Source organism: Schistocerca gregaria, chromosome 2 (genome assembly GCF_023897955.1).
Source record: "Schistocerca gregaria isolate iqSchGreg1 chromosome 2, iqSchGreg1.2, whole genome shotgun sequence".
Lineage (NCBI taxonomy): Eukaryota > Metazoa > Arthropoda > Insecta > Orthoptera > Acrididae > Schistocerca > Schistocerca gregaria.
In genome coordinates this window covers 598,931,588-598,947,592 of record NC_064921.1, presented here as the reverse complement: position 1 = coordinate 598,947,592, position 16,005 = coordinate 598,931,588, and the positions used below count along the sequence as shown (strand labels likewise).

At 38.9% G+C, this 16,005-nt stretch overlaps 1 protein-coding gene across 1 annotated transcript in view; it reads right to left on the bottom strand.

The window, feature by feature from the left end:
• Positions 1-16,005, bottom strand: part of LOC126334534 (DNA topoisomerase 3-alpha-like) — a 178,414-nt gene that overhangs the window by 28,841 nt on the left and 133,568 nt on the right. Inside the window, exons 14-15 of the mRNA XM_049996890.1 lie at positions 9,248-9,718; positions 8,535-8,669 (exon numbers count right to left, since the gene is read on the bottom strand). Of these exons, the coding sequence (XP_049852847.1) occupies positions 8,535-8,669; positions 9,248-9,718 (606 nt within the window). The remainder of the gene's footprint in view (positions 1-8,534; positions 8,670-9,247; positions 9,719-16,005) is intronic.

The window sequence follows — 16,005 nt, the reverse complement described above, 5'->3', positions numbered from 1 at the left end:
AACTACCTGAGATGCATGTGACATTATTGTGAACCAGCAATTAGCAATAAATGTGATATTAGACAGTGTGTGAACAAAGTTCATACTGATGAATTTTGAAAAGAACAACTGTTGAAATTCCACTGGATGCAACATGAAGACTATATGACCCTGGCACTTTCCAAGAGAAACCTGATTTCCAAAATCCAAAATCAGCTATTCCTGGTTGGCATACTGCAAACGAATTTCAGGAGAATTTTGTAAATGTTGCATTCTTTTTAAACCAGAGCATGCTGGGAAACGTGGACATACAACACACGAGTCTTTTTAGTAACACAGCCTAACTAACTGGAAGAAAGCTCTAGAAGATGTTTCGGCTCATGCTAAGATATTTTATTATCTGAAATGTGTCGAATCTGCTGATACTCTTTTGAAGGCAGTAAAAGTAAAGGAAAAAACCATTGTGCACCGACTGAATAGTCAAAAGGTGCATCGAGATGCTAATCATAGGAAAGTGATTTAGTAAACTGTGATTCTGTGTGGCCAGCAATAACAGGGTCTTTGCAGCAAACATGACTCTGGAAATTTAATAGCAAATTAGAGAGATTTAAATGATGGGAATTTTTTGTCTCTCTTGAGGTTTTGAGCTGAAGCTGGTGATATAGTTTGCAAATGCATCTTCCAAATGGTCCTAAGAATAAACAGCACATCATTACTAGTATTCAAAACCAGATAACAGAAACACATTATTATGAAAGGACAAACCGCTCACAGAGTGAACAGTTCTAAGTACTTCACCATTCTTCCAATCAAACAACAGACACCACAAGAACTGAGAAACTGTTTATATGTGTTCAGTATGTGGATTTAGAATTAAGTGTGGGTCATGAAGATTTTCTAGTTGTTTATCTGTTAAAGACTTAACATGGCATGGGCTGCTGGACTTAATGTTATCAAATTAGGTACTAACTGGTTATAACTGTGAATTTTTGGTGGGTCAGTGGTACGACAGAGAAGCATTAACATTTGGTCATTTATGCGGTGCACAAGCTTTCATCAGAAAAATGGCTTTGAGCACTATGGGACTTTAACATTTGACATCATCAGTCCCCTAGAACTTAGAACTACTTAAACCTAACTAACCTAAGGACATCACACACATCCATTCCCGTGGCAGGATTTGAACCTGCGATCATAGCAGTCTTGCGGTTCCAGACTGAAGCGCCTAGAACCGCTCGGCCACAGTTGCCGGTCTTTCATCAGAAAATAATAGCCAATGACAGTTTATAACCAACTCTTAGTCTTAGCTGATTTGTGTTCTTTGTAGGCTATAAGGAACTGCATAGGGATAGTACAATCCATAAGATACTTCTTCAAGAGTTCCACTAAACATAATGACATGAAACCCCCTCAAAGATTATTTACTGGTGACCAGACACTCAACACTTTGGTAATGTGCGAAACTCTGTGGAATTATAATCATGAGGCAATTCTGCACTTTAAAGAAATGTTTTCAGTCATAGTGTACTCTCTGTATCAATTAGAATCGTGTCCTAACAAAGAAACTGCTCAAAAAGCACACAAGCTGTGATGTGGAGCCAGTCATAGCCAGTTCATTGTTTCTGTTTGTAAATTCAGAAAAAAATTTCTCCTTAACCTTTCCTTTTTGTAGAATGCTTCAAAGTGTGATGGAGGAAAAAAGGTCCTATGAACATGTGTCTGGAAATGCATCATTGCTGCAGTAGAAGGCACTGACGGATGATATTTCCTATGGCCATGTGTCATGTGTTCCTTGTGGTTTTCAGGCTGTGTGATTGATGCAGCATACTGTAAGGAGCAGCAGAATGATTCAGTATTCATGTTAGGAACAAGCCGAGATAGTGTTGGTGTATGGCCAAGAAGATGGAAACGACTGAGAGGCAGCATGGGTATACCAAAACAAGTATCCTTACAGACTCCAACAACATCACACAACATTTAAAGCCCTTTTTGGGCTTGTCATCAAGATTTAATTAAATCCTGTCAGAGCATAATTCCAAGAAAACGCATAAACTGCAATACTGAAAATATACTACAGTCCATCACATTTTATCAATCAGTGTTGCCAGAACTTTTGTCAGCAGCTGGAGAATTTTCCATTAGGAAATTGAAATAGCTTAAAGAAGAGCAAACTACAAGATGAGAGAAAACTTTGGCAATGTTGAGGAATGCAATTCAAAAAAAATTCCAAAATTAGAACTCAGCTTCATATTCTACTCAGTTCCCAGTTTCCACAACAATGCCATAAAAAACATTTTCAATTTTAAAACATTATGTAACCTACTTAAGGAACAGTACAAATAAAAATGAACTGGGAGGTCTTGCTCTCCCGTCTTTGCATCACAGTGTTCCAGTTGATGCAAAGGAAGTAGGTAATCACTTTTCCAAAATGCCCCGATGAATAACTATTTGCTACAGGTAAGTACTAGCACTTACTCTGCATTTGACTGTTTGTTTAATATCAATCCATAATTTTTTGGACAGAAATTAAATGGTGAATATGTGTCATACAATTTAACTCTCCCCTCCACCTGGAAAAAAAAATTGCCTGAATATGCCCAGAAATACATCTGTGTTCATGGAATGAAAAACTTCATTAGTATAAATAAACAATTTGGTAAACAAAAAAAGACAAAAATTCTTCTAATGTTGGGGTCTCCAAGGGGAAGTAAGAAAGATTGCTCTAGAAATGGAAATGCTTTTAAAAATGAAAAACATACTCATAAATGTCTCTGGAAATTCACATTTAACATAAAAATAATAGCATTTAAACTCAGTTATCACATAATCTCATTATCTTTGAATGTTAAATGTGCTTTTTGTCTTTCACTTTTATTTATTTGGAGGCATACAACCTAGAATGGCAATTATGGTATCAGTTTCAGTGCTTTAAGTCTTAGAAATGGGGTTATGTTGTATTCCTTTCAGAGCAGCAAAAGTTCAAGGGAAAGGAAAACCACTTCAAATGTTGGACAGTATTAAAACTGTAATTAACTGCTTTCTCGATGGAGTTACTGGGGAACGTAGTTGAGCACCACCACATTTAGTCTAATAAATCTGATCAATTTAGCAGACAGGTCAACTGTTTGTAGAAGTCTCCACTAACTGCTTTCAGACATACTTTATGGAAGGATGGTGACTTTAAAATTGAAGAGCAAAACCAATATCATTTCATAGTCCAAATGTACATTTCTCAACTACATCTCTTTTGGTTTATTATCCCCCCACATTAAACTGTCTTTTGATGGGAAGGTCATACCCAGTGCTAACTGACCAGTGGAATTCGCTTTTGTCTCCATTTGTTCTTGATCCATAAACTTTTGTGTACTTATATTTTCCAATGAATACAATACAAATGTGATCGAATTATAGTTTTTTTACTCCTCACAATGCAGTTACCAATCACCTGACATATCTGAGACAAATATGATAAAAAAGGAGAAATTAGCTTTGTCTGACATTGGCATCACTGAGTTTATGTCATGTTGATATACGCTGCATGATGACAAAAGTCAGGCACCAACTGATTTATGGCATAATCAAACAACGGAAACTCCAGCTAGGAATATCAGCATTGTAGGAAAAGGCAGGCTGTTACTTACTGTAAAGAAGACACGTTAAATTGTAGACAGCAAGTAGCAATCTGTCTTTTCCTACACAGTTGATGTATGGCATAGTTTTTTTTATATGGCTTTTTAAGACAGTCATTTTATAAGTAGGCCCATACAGTGTCAGCTGTGCAGCCCGGCTTGACCCATTTGTCAAGATCACATAGTGTTTATTTGATGCCATCATGTGTAGTTTAATTGTTTAGCCTGTATAAATTGTCTGCAGTGTAAGGTGATGCATTAGGGGAACCTCTCCTGCCCCTCCCCCCTCTCACTTGTACATTTGCCCTCCTGACAAAGATACACATGAAGATGGTGCACAGGGTACAGGACGTACCCAGTTAAGAAGCCAGCCAAGAAATGACTGGGGTGAGTATGCTTAATTCTCAATCATTGCCTGATACCACAGAAGAAGTCATAGGCTTTTTGGCTCTTCTCTGTATTGTCCCATTGTTGTTGCCAAATGTTTATTTACCAAGCTTTTAGATTGTGTTTGTTGTAGATGTGTTGTTCTGCTATTGCATTTATTTTCTTCTTTGAGTATTAAACAGCTTATGGATGGTGAAGTCTGTTGGGTACATTCCCAAAACCACAGGGACTGCTTCCACTGACATGGTTCAAAAAGTCACTGGCAGACATAAGAGCACACTTCTCTGCCTGCACTAATCATAGTATGGTCACTAGCAAGGTAAAGCTTTTGCAGTCAGGTGATAGCTGCAAAGCATATTATCAACTCAAAAAGTGGACAGTGGTATATTTCCATGTATTGCAATGGTAATCTCTACAGTTTACTATTGCTCATTTGTGTAATACCTTTGAAGCCTTGTCAGTTACAATTTTTATTTGGACTTTATTCGTGTTTTTCTTATGGAGATCTATGCCCTTGTGTTTTCTTGTATGTTTGATGATACTCTAGATTACGTAGTTTAACTGTCAAATTGCTTTGTAGTGTGCCACTGAGAAGTATGTATTATGTTTTATGTGGATCTGTTTATAGTTGTATTGTTGGCAAGAGTATTTGTGTGTTGTAATGTACAAAAAAGGAAAAGGAAATCCTAAAAAGGAAAAGAAAATCCTGAAATCAGTCCCTGAAGACCTAGTGACCGACTGCTATGTCATCACCAGTCATTCACCATTGGGTATGGTCTGGAGGGTGGGAGGGGCACTCCTGGTGTTGTCAATGATACCACTAGCTATTCGCATAAACAATGATTCCACTGGTGCTGTCATCTGCCACAGATTTAATAGAGGTTCTATTGCTAGGCCCCAGAAGGTGGGCCTGCAGATTGATTCCTGTGGGTATTGTCTGGTGATTTTTCTTTACCATCTTGCAGTTGCCTGCACGCCACTCAATCATCCAGTCCTTACAGTAGTCAAGGAACCTACTGTAAAAGGCAGTGGGCATCCACAGATTAGCAAATGCATCTGCTATGTAGATAAATATTGCAATTATGTACTTTTGGTGTGATGTTTCTACTATGCACAATGCTGATGTAATGTGTCCTCAACTGATTTGTTCTGCCTGAATCAAATCTGGTGTGGGCTAAGACCCACAAGACCTCTGTGCACATGAAGTCTTTCACATTACAAGCACTCTGCAATCTTTCAAAGAGCAGTAATGAGATATACTAATCTGTATGGTTTTAAGTTTGAGAGGTCTTTGTCCTTGCCTTATTATTATTATTATTATTATTATTATTATTATTTAATTTAAAAGCAGTCTACAGTGTGTTGTTACTACGGCTACTTCTTTAACTAACGAAACTGAATTATAATACAGTATAATCTCGATTGAACATCACTTTGGAAACCAAAGTGTGGTCAGACTGTTAAAATCATTGGATAACTAGAGGAGAATGACAAAAATAATTTACAGAGCTCAAAACGGTGTAATAAATCAAAATGACGTAAAAAAAAGTTTCTAATAAAGAGAAACAAAAACAGAAAGTTTTAGATGCTGAAAACCTGTTTTTAAAGTGTAATTTTTATCCCCCCCCCCCCCCCCCCCAAAAAAAAAAATCTTAAATCTTAACTTTTCAGCTGCATCACACCACTTTTTTGTCTGCATGTGTCTACAGCTGTAGCAGTTGGTTGTTGTTCCAAATATTTTAGGGCAGTCTCGAATGCATCCTTTGCATCAAAGTGGCTGACCTTATGCTCTTCTTACTGGTCTTCATCATCTGACTCCTTTTGTTCAATACTACGCTGTTGCAAAAGAAGATTGATGAACAGATCATCTTCAATTTCTTCACTGGTAACAGCAGCATCATCACCTCCTGTTAGCCATTCCCCTACACCAACAGGCTGGTTATCGTTCTGAAGAGTTTGCACATTACTGATTAAGCCTGCATTTTCAGATTTACTGGTTTCTGGAAGCTCTTGCTCTTGGTTAGGCTAGGAAAAAAGTCCTTCCATGATTTTTGTAGACTGGTTTTCTTAAGTTCTCATCAATCCAGAATAACTGTGTGAACTGCATTTTTACGTTGGGACACTTCACTGCTTCAAAAAATCACAACACTCTTCTGTTTTCTTTAACAAAACACTCACATATTTCCTCCTGTAACATTGTTTTAACCACAATAACAACTTGCTCCATTGAAGTCAGTGGCATTGGAGGAGGGGCAGGGCAAAAACATATCACCTTGTTGAAGTTAAAACTAAAAACTTTTTTCTTTTATAGTAGGGACAAAAAGTGGAGTCCCCTTACATCTTTCCTGACAAAATCAAACTGACACAGTGTCATCCAAGAGCTCAAGTTTCAGTTTTTTCAACACTTTTCTGGTTTTTAAAGCATTTTCACCATTTACTGTTAATGAAAATGCTTCAAGATCTTTTTTGTACTTTTCCCAGTATTTAACTGTTGTAACTGCAACACCTAATTCATAGGCTAATTTAGTAACTGACTCACCTATGTCAAGTCCTTGCACAACACTTATCTTCTGTTCGCCTGTGCACACAACATATTTCCTTCTCCGATTTTTAAGTATTTTTAGTCTTTAAGAATCTCTTATACTTCTTAATTACAACTTAATACACTGTATAACACTACAAGGCAACTTTAAAATTAAATGTAATACAGTAATAAGCATAAAAGCACACAGAGTAAACAGCACATTGAAGAGTAAAGCAAAGCATATACCTCAGCAGTACAGCAATCTGTCAACTGAGCATGCATGAGGACATGCAACGTAACTCTGAGGGACACATGTTGTAACAGCAGAAAAATTGTTTCAACATAGCGCACAAATAAGTGGTCGGACACTTTGTTGGATAATACGGGGAGTCAGTTAATGTAAGGTCAGATAATCGAGGTTCTAGTATACAGAATAGCTTAGTGGAGCATGCTAAAATACTAGGCTGAGAAATTTTCTCCTTGCCCTAATACCAAGTGAAAAGATTCTGAATGAGCAAACTTTTGTGCAAGTGTTAGTGGATGTTGTATAATTAATGTCAAATCATTCAGCATTTGTTATTTTTCACATGATCATTTGTTAGAAAGTCTCCTTTCAAAACATTTTGAGTATCTCGGATGCTAGCTCTAAACTTTTTTGAAATGACATCATTTTCCACTTCTACTTGTAACTGTTTTTATCATGCTATTGCAGTGCCCACTTATGTGCCAGAGTCACACGTCTACAAGCATATAACACAACAAACCAGGAAAAAATAATAGCAAAATAACAGTACGTACAACAAAGTTTGCAATATGCTAATATTCACATGCTTATACAATTATATGAATTGTTACAGCACAGAATATGTTAAAAAATAACAATTCTTTGTAGTCATGTTTTTCTGTTGCATTGTATTATGTTTGTAGGTGTTTGACAGCAGCACATAAATCAAAACTTCAATAGCACAATAAAAACAGCCAAAGATAAAAATAACATCATTTAAAGTTTTTATAGAGGCTCTGGACCTGGATTATAAGAAGTTACTGCTTATAATATCCAAGAAAAAGGTTGATTATAACACACTTTTTAGTTAGGCAGATGACTACCACTGCAAGAATAAAACAAGAATATTTACTTGCTCTCTTAAAGTGAAGTTCACTTGACAAAGCAAAAGGAAGTAATTTAAGGAATCCAGGTAACAACCTACCAAGTAGTAGAAGTGCTATGACACTGAAAGACACATAAACAAGACAGAATTTTGCTAACTTTCAACAAAGTCGTTTTAAAAGGTGTGGAGTGGGAGATAGGTTAGGGGAAGGGTGGCTGACAGCTGGGAGGGAGAGGCAGTAGATGCATTGGATAGGTATGGAGAACCCATTGGATAGGTATGCAGAACCATGTTCTGGCCACAGGCAGGGCGAGTTGTGCACAGAGCATGAGGACATGGAAGAGTGGGTTGTAGGGGGAGAGAGGGGGGAGGGGGGAGAGGAGTGCGAGGAAGAGGGCGTTGGTGCAAAATAAGTCCTGAGGCAGGGGTGGAGGTGGGTGTGGGGCAGAGGCTAGTTCACTAGAGCCAGTGTCACACTCACATCATGTGCATCTGCTTCCTCTCCCTCCCAGCTACCATTCCTCAATACTCCCTCCTGCTCCCCACTCCTTTCTTCCTTTGTCCCACTCCGTCCAACATAACTCCCCACCTCAGTCAATCCGCAGGGACGGCACAGTGTAGTCAGTCACAAAAATGTAGATGTAGGGAGAGGGAGAGGGAGAGAGGAGGGGAGGGGGAGGGGGAGGGAGGGAGAAAAAGAAAGATAGATAGATAGATAGATAGAGAGAGAGAGAGAGAGAGAGAGAGAGAGAGAGAGAGAGACCTAGGAACTTTCTAAATGACTTTGTAATTTTACAAATTTTTGAAAAGGAAAATGTTCGAACAAAACATTTAAATGACAATGATTTACCTGTGAAATTCAGATGGAAAATGTTCGAACAAAACATTTAAATGACAATGATTTACCTGTGAAATTCTGATTTGGGCGCCACATGGGTGAATTCACATTACGCTCCTCAGGCATCTCTGAAGGAGCCTCATCTGCCCAAATGAAGAAGTTGCACTGTTGTGCTGGGTTTCCACATTTATAGAACTGGCGTCCTGATAAAAATAAATCAAATGAGTGACTGCTTTACATGAAGAAAGACAAAGAAAACCTTACAACAAACAAGTAAACAGTATTATGAAAAGGAAAGTTGCTACTCACCAGACAGCAGAGGTGCTGAGTCATGATAGACACAACAAAAAGACTGTTCCAATTAAAGCTTTTGGCCTGTAAGGACTTCATCAAAAATAGACAACAGACACAGACACAGACACAGACACACACACACACACACACACACACACACACACACACACACACACACACACACACACACACAAATGCAACTCACACACACGAGTGCAGTCTAAGGCACCTGTAGCCACACTAGAACAGTCTTTTTGTTGTGGCTATTTGCGACTCAGCATCTCCGCTATATGGTGATTAGCAACTTTCCTTTTCATAATATTGTTACATTCGTTCCTGCATTTTCCATCGTTTGAAATATGTAAACAGGGAAGAAATAATACTCAAAAGATTACACTCTTCCTCACTTCTTTTCAAAGAAGTGTCTAGTTTAATTTAATTTGTATCCACTATTTTTACAAAAACCACATTCTAAATCACTCTTTACCTGTATTAGGCCCTTCTTTCCGCACTGTAAGCAATATAGCATTGACAGAGCAACCACACATAACTGCATTATCACCACTGTCACTTCTGCTTCTATTGTCATTTCTGGTTGCTGGACTGACAAAAGACTGTCCACCCCAATTAACATTTCTTCTAGGATTTTCATTGTTTCTAGACTGACTATTGTCTCTGTCTAAACCTACAAAAGTTGATCCACTATTAACACCTCTGGGGTTTCTTGCAGAGACTGTTGCACCCACTGCATTTCCTGTAGCCCAGCCACTTGCTGAACCAACTGTCCTATTGTTTCTTTGAAAGGACTGACTAAAATTAGAAAGTGGATTATCTTGTTGTTGCGAAGATGGCCTGTTATCTCCATGTGATGGTCTTTGCTGGGTACGGCCTCCTTGTGTGAATGTACCAACACCAGAGTCAAATGATCTGCTAACTGTACTTCTTGGAGTGTTCTGCCCTACAAATAACAATTATTGCATATATATTAAATAAAATAAAAGCACACAATATTATTTGTTTATGTAACAAATGGAAACAGTGAAACTGCGTGGCTCGATAGAGGAAAAAAAAATTTATAATCAGTTATAATATAATGTAAATGGATAGATAAAAAATCTACTCACCAAGCCACAATCCACACCAGGGGAACACACACACACACACACACACACACACACACACACACACACACACACACACACAAGGATTTAACTTTTATAAGCTCCTTCTTCTGGCAGAAGAGTTAAAGGGCAAGGAAGAGGGGTGAAGGAAAAGGACTGGAGAGGTTTCGGGAAAGGGGTACAGTTTAGAAAAGTCACCCAGAACCCCAGGTTATGGGAGACTTACTGGATGGGATGAGAAGGAAAGACTGATTGTTGGGGACTGCACTGGATGAGATTTGAAAACCTGAGAGCTTAAAGGTGGAAGACAGGGTAATATGCAAGACAGATATTACTACTAATTAACATTGAGTTAATAAGAGTGAAAAGCAAAGTGGATTGCATATAACAGAGGTGGGAGGGAGATGGCAAAAAATACACGAGTCAGAAAAAATTGTATTGAAGAAAGGAATAGTTACTGTGAATAAATGCTGAGACAGAAGGAATTAACGTAAACTAAGGCCAGGCGAGTGGCGAGAATCAAGGACGCGTTGTACAGCTAGTTCCCACCTGCAGAGTTCTGAGAAACTGGTGTCTGGTGAAAGAATCCAGATTGCACACATGATGAAACAGGTACCAAGGTCATGACTGTCATGCTCTGCAACATGATATTGTCTGTTGCCAGTATACACCCTCTGCCTATGCCCATTCATCCTGACTGATAACTGGGTGGTAGTCATGACGATGTAAAAGGCCGAACAGTGTTTACACAACGGCTGGTATATGACATGTGTCATTCCACAGGTGGCTCTCCCTTTGATAGTATATACTTTGCCAGTTACAAGGCTGGAATAGGTGGTGGTAGGATGGTGCATAGGGCAAGTCTTGCAGTGGGGATGGTCACGGGGGTAGGAGCCCTGTGTAGGGAGATGGGTGCAGAAGGAGCACAGGGTCTGACAAGGATATTGCGGAGATTTGGAGGGTGGAAAAAAAGCTATTCTAAGTGTGGTGGACAAAAATTGCCGACAGACTGCATCTCATTTCAGGACATGATTTTAGAAAGACCGACTGGTACATTCAAGACCAGGATAATACTGAGTGACAAGTGGTGTGTTCTGAATTTATATTTTGGAGGGATCAGCAGTAACAGGATTGGACATGATGATCTGAGAATTCTGCTTCTGAACTAGGTTGTTGGGATAATTAAATCTAGTGAAAGCTGAAGTGAGATTGGTGGTGTATTGCTGTGGCGTCTGCTTCTGAACAAATACGTTTGCCTTGAATCCCAAGGCTGTATGGGAGGGAACGTTTGACATGGAAAGGATGGCAGCTGTCAAAATATAAGTACTGTTGTTTGTTAGTAGGTTAGATGTGGACGGAAGTGTGTAGCTGGCCTTCGGTGAGAATGAGATCTACTTCAAGGAAAGTGGCATGGATTTCAGAATAGGAGCATGTAAAATTTAATTGGGAGAAGGTATTTAGAGATTCCAGGAGTTTTAACAGGTCAGCCTCACCATGAGTCCATACGGCAAAAATGTCATCAATGTATCCAAACCAAACCAGGAGCTGAAGACTTATGGCAACCAGAACAGCCCCCTATGAGTGACCAATGAAAAGGTTGGGACATAAAGGAGCCAGCCTGGTTCCCATGGACGTACTCCTTATCTGTTTTGATGTCTGCCCCTCAAATGTGAAGTAATTGTCAGTAAGTATAAAGTTGATTAAGGTGAGCAAATAAGAAATCATAGGCTTGGAATCAAGTGGGTGTTGACTGAGGAAATATTCAGCAGCAGACAGACCATGTACGTGGGGGATGTTAGTATAGAGGGAGATGGTATTAATGGTGATCAGCAAGGTGTATGGTGGGAGGGGGGATGAGCGCAGATTTCAGACAATCTAGGAAATGGTTGGCATCTTTGATTTAGGAGTGGAGTCTTTGTACTATGGGTTGTAGGTGTTGATCAACTAAGGCAGATACACAGTCAGTGGTGTTTTGAAGCCAGTAACTATATATTTGCTAACACTTTGCTGTTGGTCAAGTATCACAGTGGTAAATTCTTTGTCTGCTGGGAGGTTAATGATGGGGTCATCAGCTTTTAGGGAATGTAAGGCCTGGAGTTCTGCAGAGGACAGGTTATGGTCATACTGTAAAGACCTGAGGAAACGTTGTGAAGCAATGCTGGATATGAGGAATTCTTGGAGAGCTTGTAAGGGATGATTTTGAGGTATTGGTAGTGGATCAAGCTACGATTGTGGATGGAACTGTTCAAGGCAGGGTTCAATGTCATGTTAGCTGTTGGAAAGGTCTTGGGATTGGGCTGCAAAGTGATATTTCCAGTTGACATTACATGTACAGGAAAGTAGATCCATCACTAAAGCAGCATGGTTAAATGCAGGTTTAGGGCTGTAAGCAAGGCCCTTGGATAATAGAGATAATGCAGAGGGGGGGGGGGGGGGGGTTACTTTGGATGAGAGGTCTGGGATGTTAAGGAGGTTGGTCAAGCTCAGTTTGTAGGAGAAGATTGGTGGTTGACAGTTTGGCTGTTTTGGGAGCTGCGGAGGAACAGGAAGGGAAATACCACTGTTGAGATAGTTTAGGAGAAGGTGGGATAGCTTTTTGAGGTGAAGTATGGCATGTTGTTGCAGTATGAAGTTGGTTTGGCAGATTATACCATCCAAGGAAACATGAGGGGCAGACAACTGCAGGATCTTGTAGAAGGAGAGATGTCTGGTGGAGTGGACACTGGCAGATGAGCCACATAGGCCACAGATCAGTTGGGTAAGTGTAAGAGATTGCTGTATTTGAAACTGTAAAAGAGGCTGGTGTAGAGTAGGATTACATCCAGAAACAGGGACTTCCAATGTTAGGCTTTTAGGAGTAACTCCAAGGGACAAGCAAGTTTCAAGAAACAGAATGTTGGACCTTAATTTTGATAGGGCAAAAGCAAGTTTTCAAAAAGAATGGATGTATTATGTGGTGGGATTCATACTGGCATCAGAGGACGGTGTGGAGTGTTAGAAATGGTGGAAATGGTAAAAATGAGAGGTAGAGGATAGAAAAAGATAAAAAAAAGGAAGAAAGACTGGGAAAAAATTCAGAAAAATCTGAAAAATTTGCATAAAAATCATGAGAACAGACAGTGCTTAACATGAGGCAATGAGTGGGAGAGAACTTCTCGCCACAAGAGTGGTCTACATGATCCAAAGAAATGATTGGAAATTAAAAAAGGGGGAAAAAACAATAGGCAAAGTCATGAAAGGAGACGAAATTTTCAAAAACTGGCCAGACCACCAAAGTACTTCACTAGGTACGGTTCTGTTTTAGATGGTGTGTCCTCATCTTCCTTTTAACTTTGAGCTCACTGACACAGTTATAAGGGGACCTACAGTTTAACGCAGATGCTAAATCACATAAAGCTTGCCGCGTTTCACATTAACAAATCATTGCCAGAGGCAAATGTAGTAAAAGTGGGAGAAAAAATGACGGGACCAACCAGGGATCAAACTCTGAACCTTTGGATTTGTAGTCTAGCACGAACCCAAGCAGCCACAACTATCAAGAAAAACTGAAATACTGAAACTGTCAGCATACAGCAAACAACCTGCAAACTTTATGATGTTTATTCATACCTGATCAGTGTGACATTTGTTATCATACTTTAGATTCAAAGCAAGAAAAATTAGATCAACTCATGTCAATATTGAGACTACAAAGGCAGAACTTTAACTCAGACTGCAGAGCAAACCTGTCATATCTTTGTTGGAGAAACTGTTCTGAAATTTCTTGAGATGAGTAAGGGAAGCTAAATCAGCATGGTCTGACTAGGACATGAACTGCACTCTTCCCAAATGCAATGTGAGAAAGTCACTGAAATTGGCTATATAACATAGTAATTAGATGGTTTGGTTGGGCTATAAAAATTGCAGGAGAAGTCTCCACTTCCCACCTGCTGTAAGGGAAAAAAATTGACAGAAACAGATGTTCAGTTTATAATTGAAATTTTAAAACTATTACTTTCCCAGAGAGAGAGCAGCAAAAAGAAGAAAGTGCATGCAAACTGATCAGAACTGAACAGAAAGGCAAGCCATTCTAAACCTCCACTTAAAACATACACAAAGTACAAGGATGACATATTTATTCTCATTTCTTTTAGTACACAACTCAAATTTTACTCACAGAATAATGAGCTCGAATGAGGATTAAAATGGTTAAATTGGAAAAAAAGTATAAAATAGCTAAGCTTGAAAATATATTAATCCTTACATTGACAACAAAACAGAAAGGGATACAGACTTCACAGATTATTTACTGATCACATGCTGCAACTATACTGCAAATAAAAGATGGAAACTAATAAATCACATGGAAATTACCTCTCTGTCTGCTGCAGGGCAGGATTAAGCTTCCCTGTTCAAGTTGCTTTATGGTTTTATTGACTCCACTGCACAGGTTATAGTCACAAAAAGCACACAAGTAAGAAAAGACTCTATCCTAGGATAAGCACTACTTCTTTCAATGTCAAATGTCTTACATCTCAGGAGTACTGAACCCACACAAACCTGGAGAGGACAGTGTGTGTGTTCTCCTGCCACAGTGAATGCAGAACATTTTGGATTACTTGAAAATTGCTTTTTCTTTCTCCTGAAGAACACATTTCTTACACGAGTTACGAAGGAGAGGTAAACTATCCCTAATACAAAGATTCATTAATTACATTATCTTTAGTAGCTATGCACAAACTTTACATCATACAAAGTTTTAGGAACTTTAATGACTTAAAAAATATCGAATCAGCCTTTTGTTTTAGGTAATTGTCTTGAACAGCCAAATTCTTTACAGATTATACTTAAGCGAGTAAAATGTTTTATGTTTCCAGAATTTATGTTTGTTTTATGTTTAGTCGGTGACACAAAAAATTAAACTGTAATAATAATGTGTAGTCCACAGAACAAAGAGAGGGCAGGCACTGAACCAAATGAAAATATGGAGAGGTTTTCAATGTGTAAAATATGCTTTAGACTGAGTGTGTCAGTGCAAACACTTTACTGAGGCACACTCTTCTGCATAACAACATTCCCAGAAAAGTACTTACGAATTAGCCGTAACAGTAAGGATCAGAAAGAATAAAACAATAAAACTCTCCACAACCCAAGGTTGGTTTGAACAGCAATTCTTTATGCCACAGGTCCTATTAGTTGTGGCATGCCCTTACCTTCCTCCAACCTTCAAATTGATTCATCCAGCCAGTTGTAGGGAGACCTACAGTTTGACATGGACTCCAAACAACAATGCTACTCAGCATTTTCCATAATCCCAAATCACTGCTGTAAGACAAAGTAGTGTGAAGTGACAGAAAAATCCTTGGATTGACCAAGAATTGAAATCTGGGTCTTTGGAGTTGTGTTCTGATCCACACACTATACGCCACACTAGGAGAAATAAATGTAATGAAGTGGATAGGAAACCACGTGTAGTAGGGTATGTGGGGGCAAAGTCCTGTCTGGGGTAAAAACCCACACCTAGCTTTTGAACTGACTGCAATCGATTCAGGAGTTGACCACCAGGTGGCTTGTTTGTCTTACTGTAGCTCACTGTTTCATGAAGGTTCATCCCGGGAGATCGTTCCAGAGGTGAGAACATGAGATAGGTCCATTTTTTACTACTTATATACAACTTTTCTGATGTTTTACTTGAATACTATGTAACATAGGATTTGAAAAGATGATTAAATGGATTACTGGATTGCACAACTTTGTTTAAGCTTCACTTTCAAATGGAAATAATTGCTCCAATTGGTCCCCAAAATCAGCAATGGTGCATTTGTCAGAAAATGAGAAATGAAGCAAATCCTTGCAGGTGTTTGGGATAAATCCCTACAGATCTAACAATGTGATGACAATTCTTCAATGAAAACCAGGTAAAGATGACATTCAACACACACTGTGTGATGATGTCATACTTGAAGGTATAATATTGCTGTCTAAAATAAAGATTTAGGGGGAATGTCATGGCAAAGCATACAAATATGTGCTTCTATTGTTGACACCCAATAAAGAACGAATGGAAGAAGAATACATACGAAAATAAAAGCTTGCTACTGGGGAAGAAAGATCTAGTATGGACCAAACAGCCAGGATCTTCGGA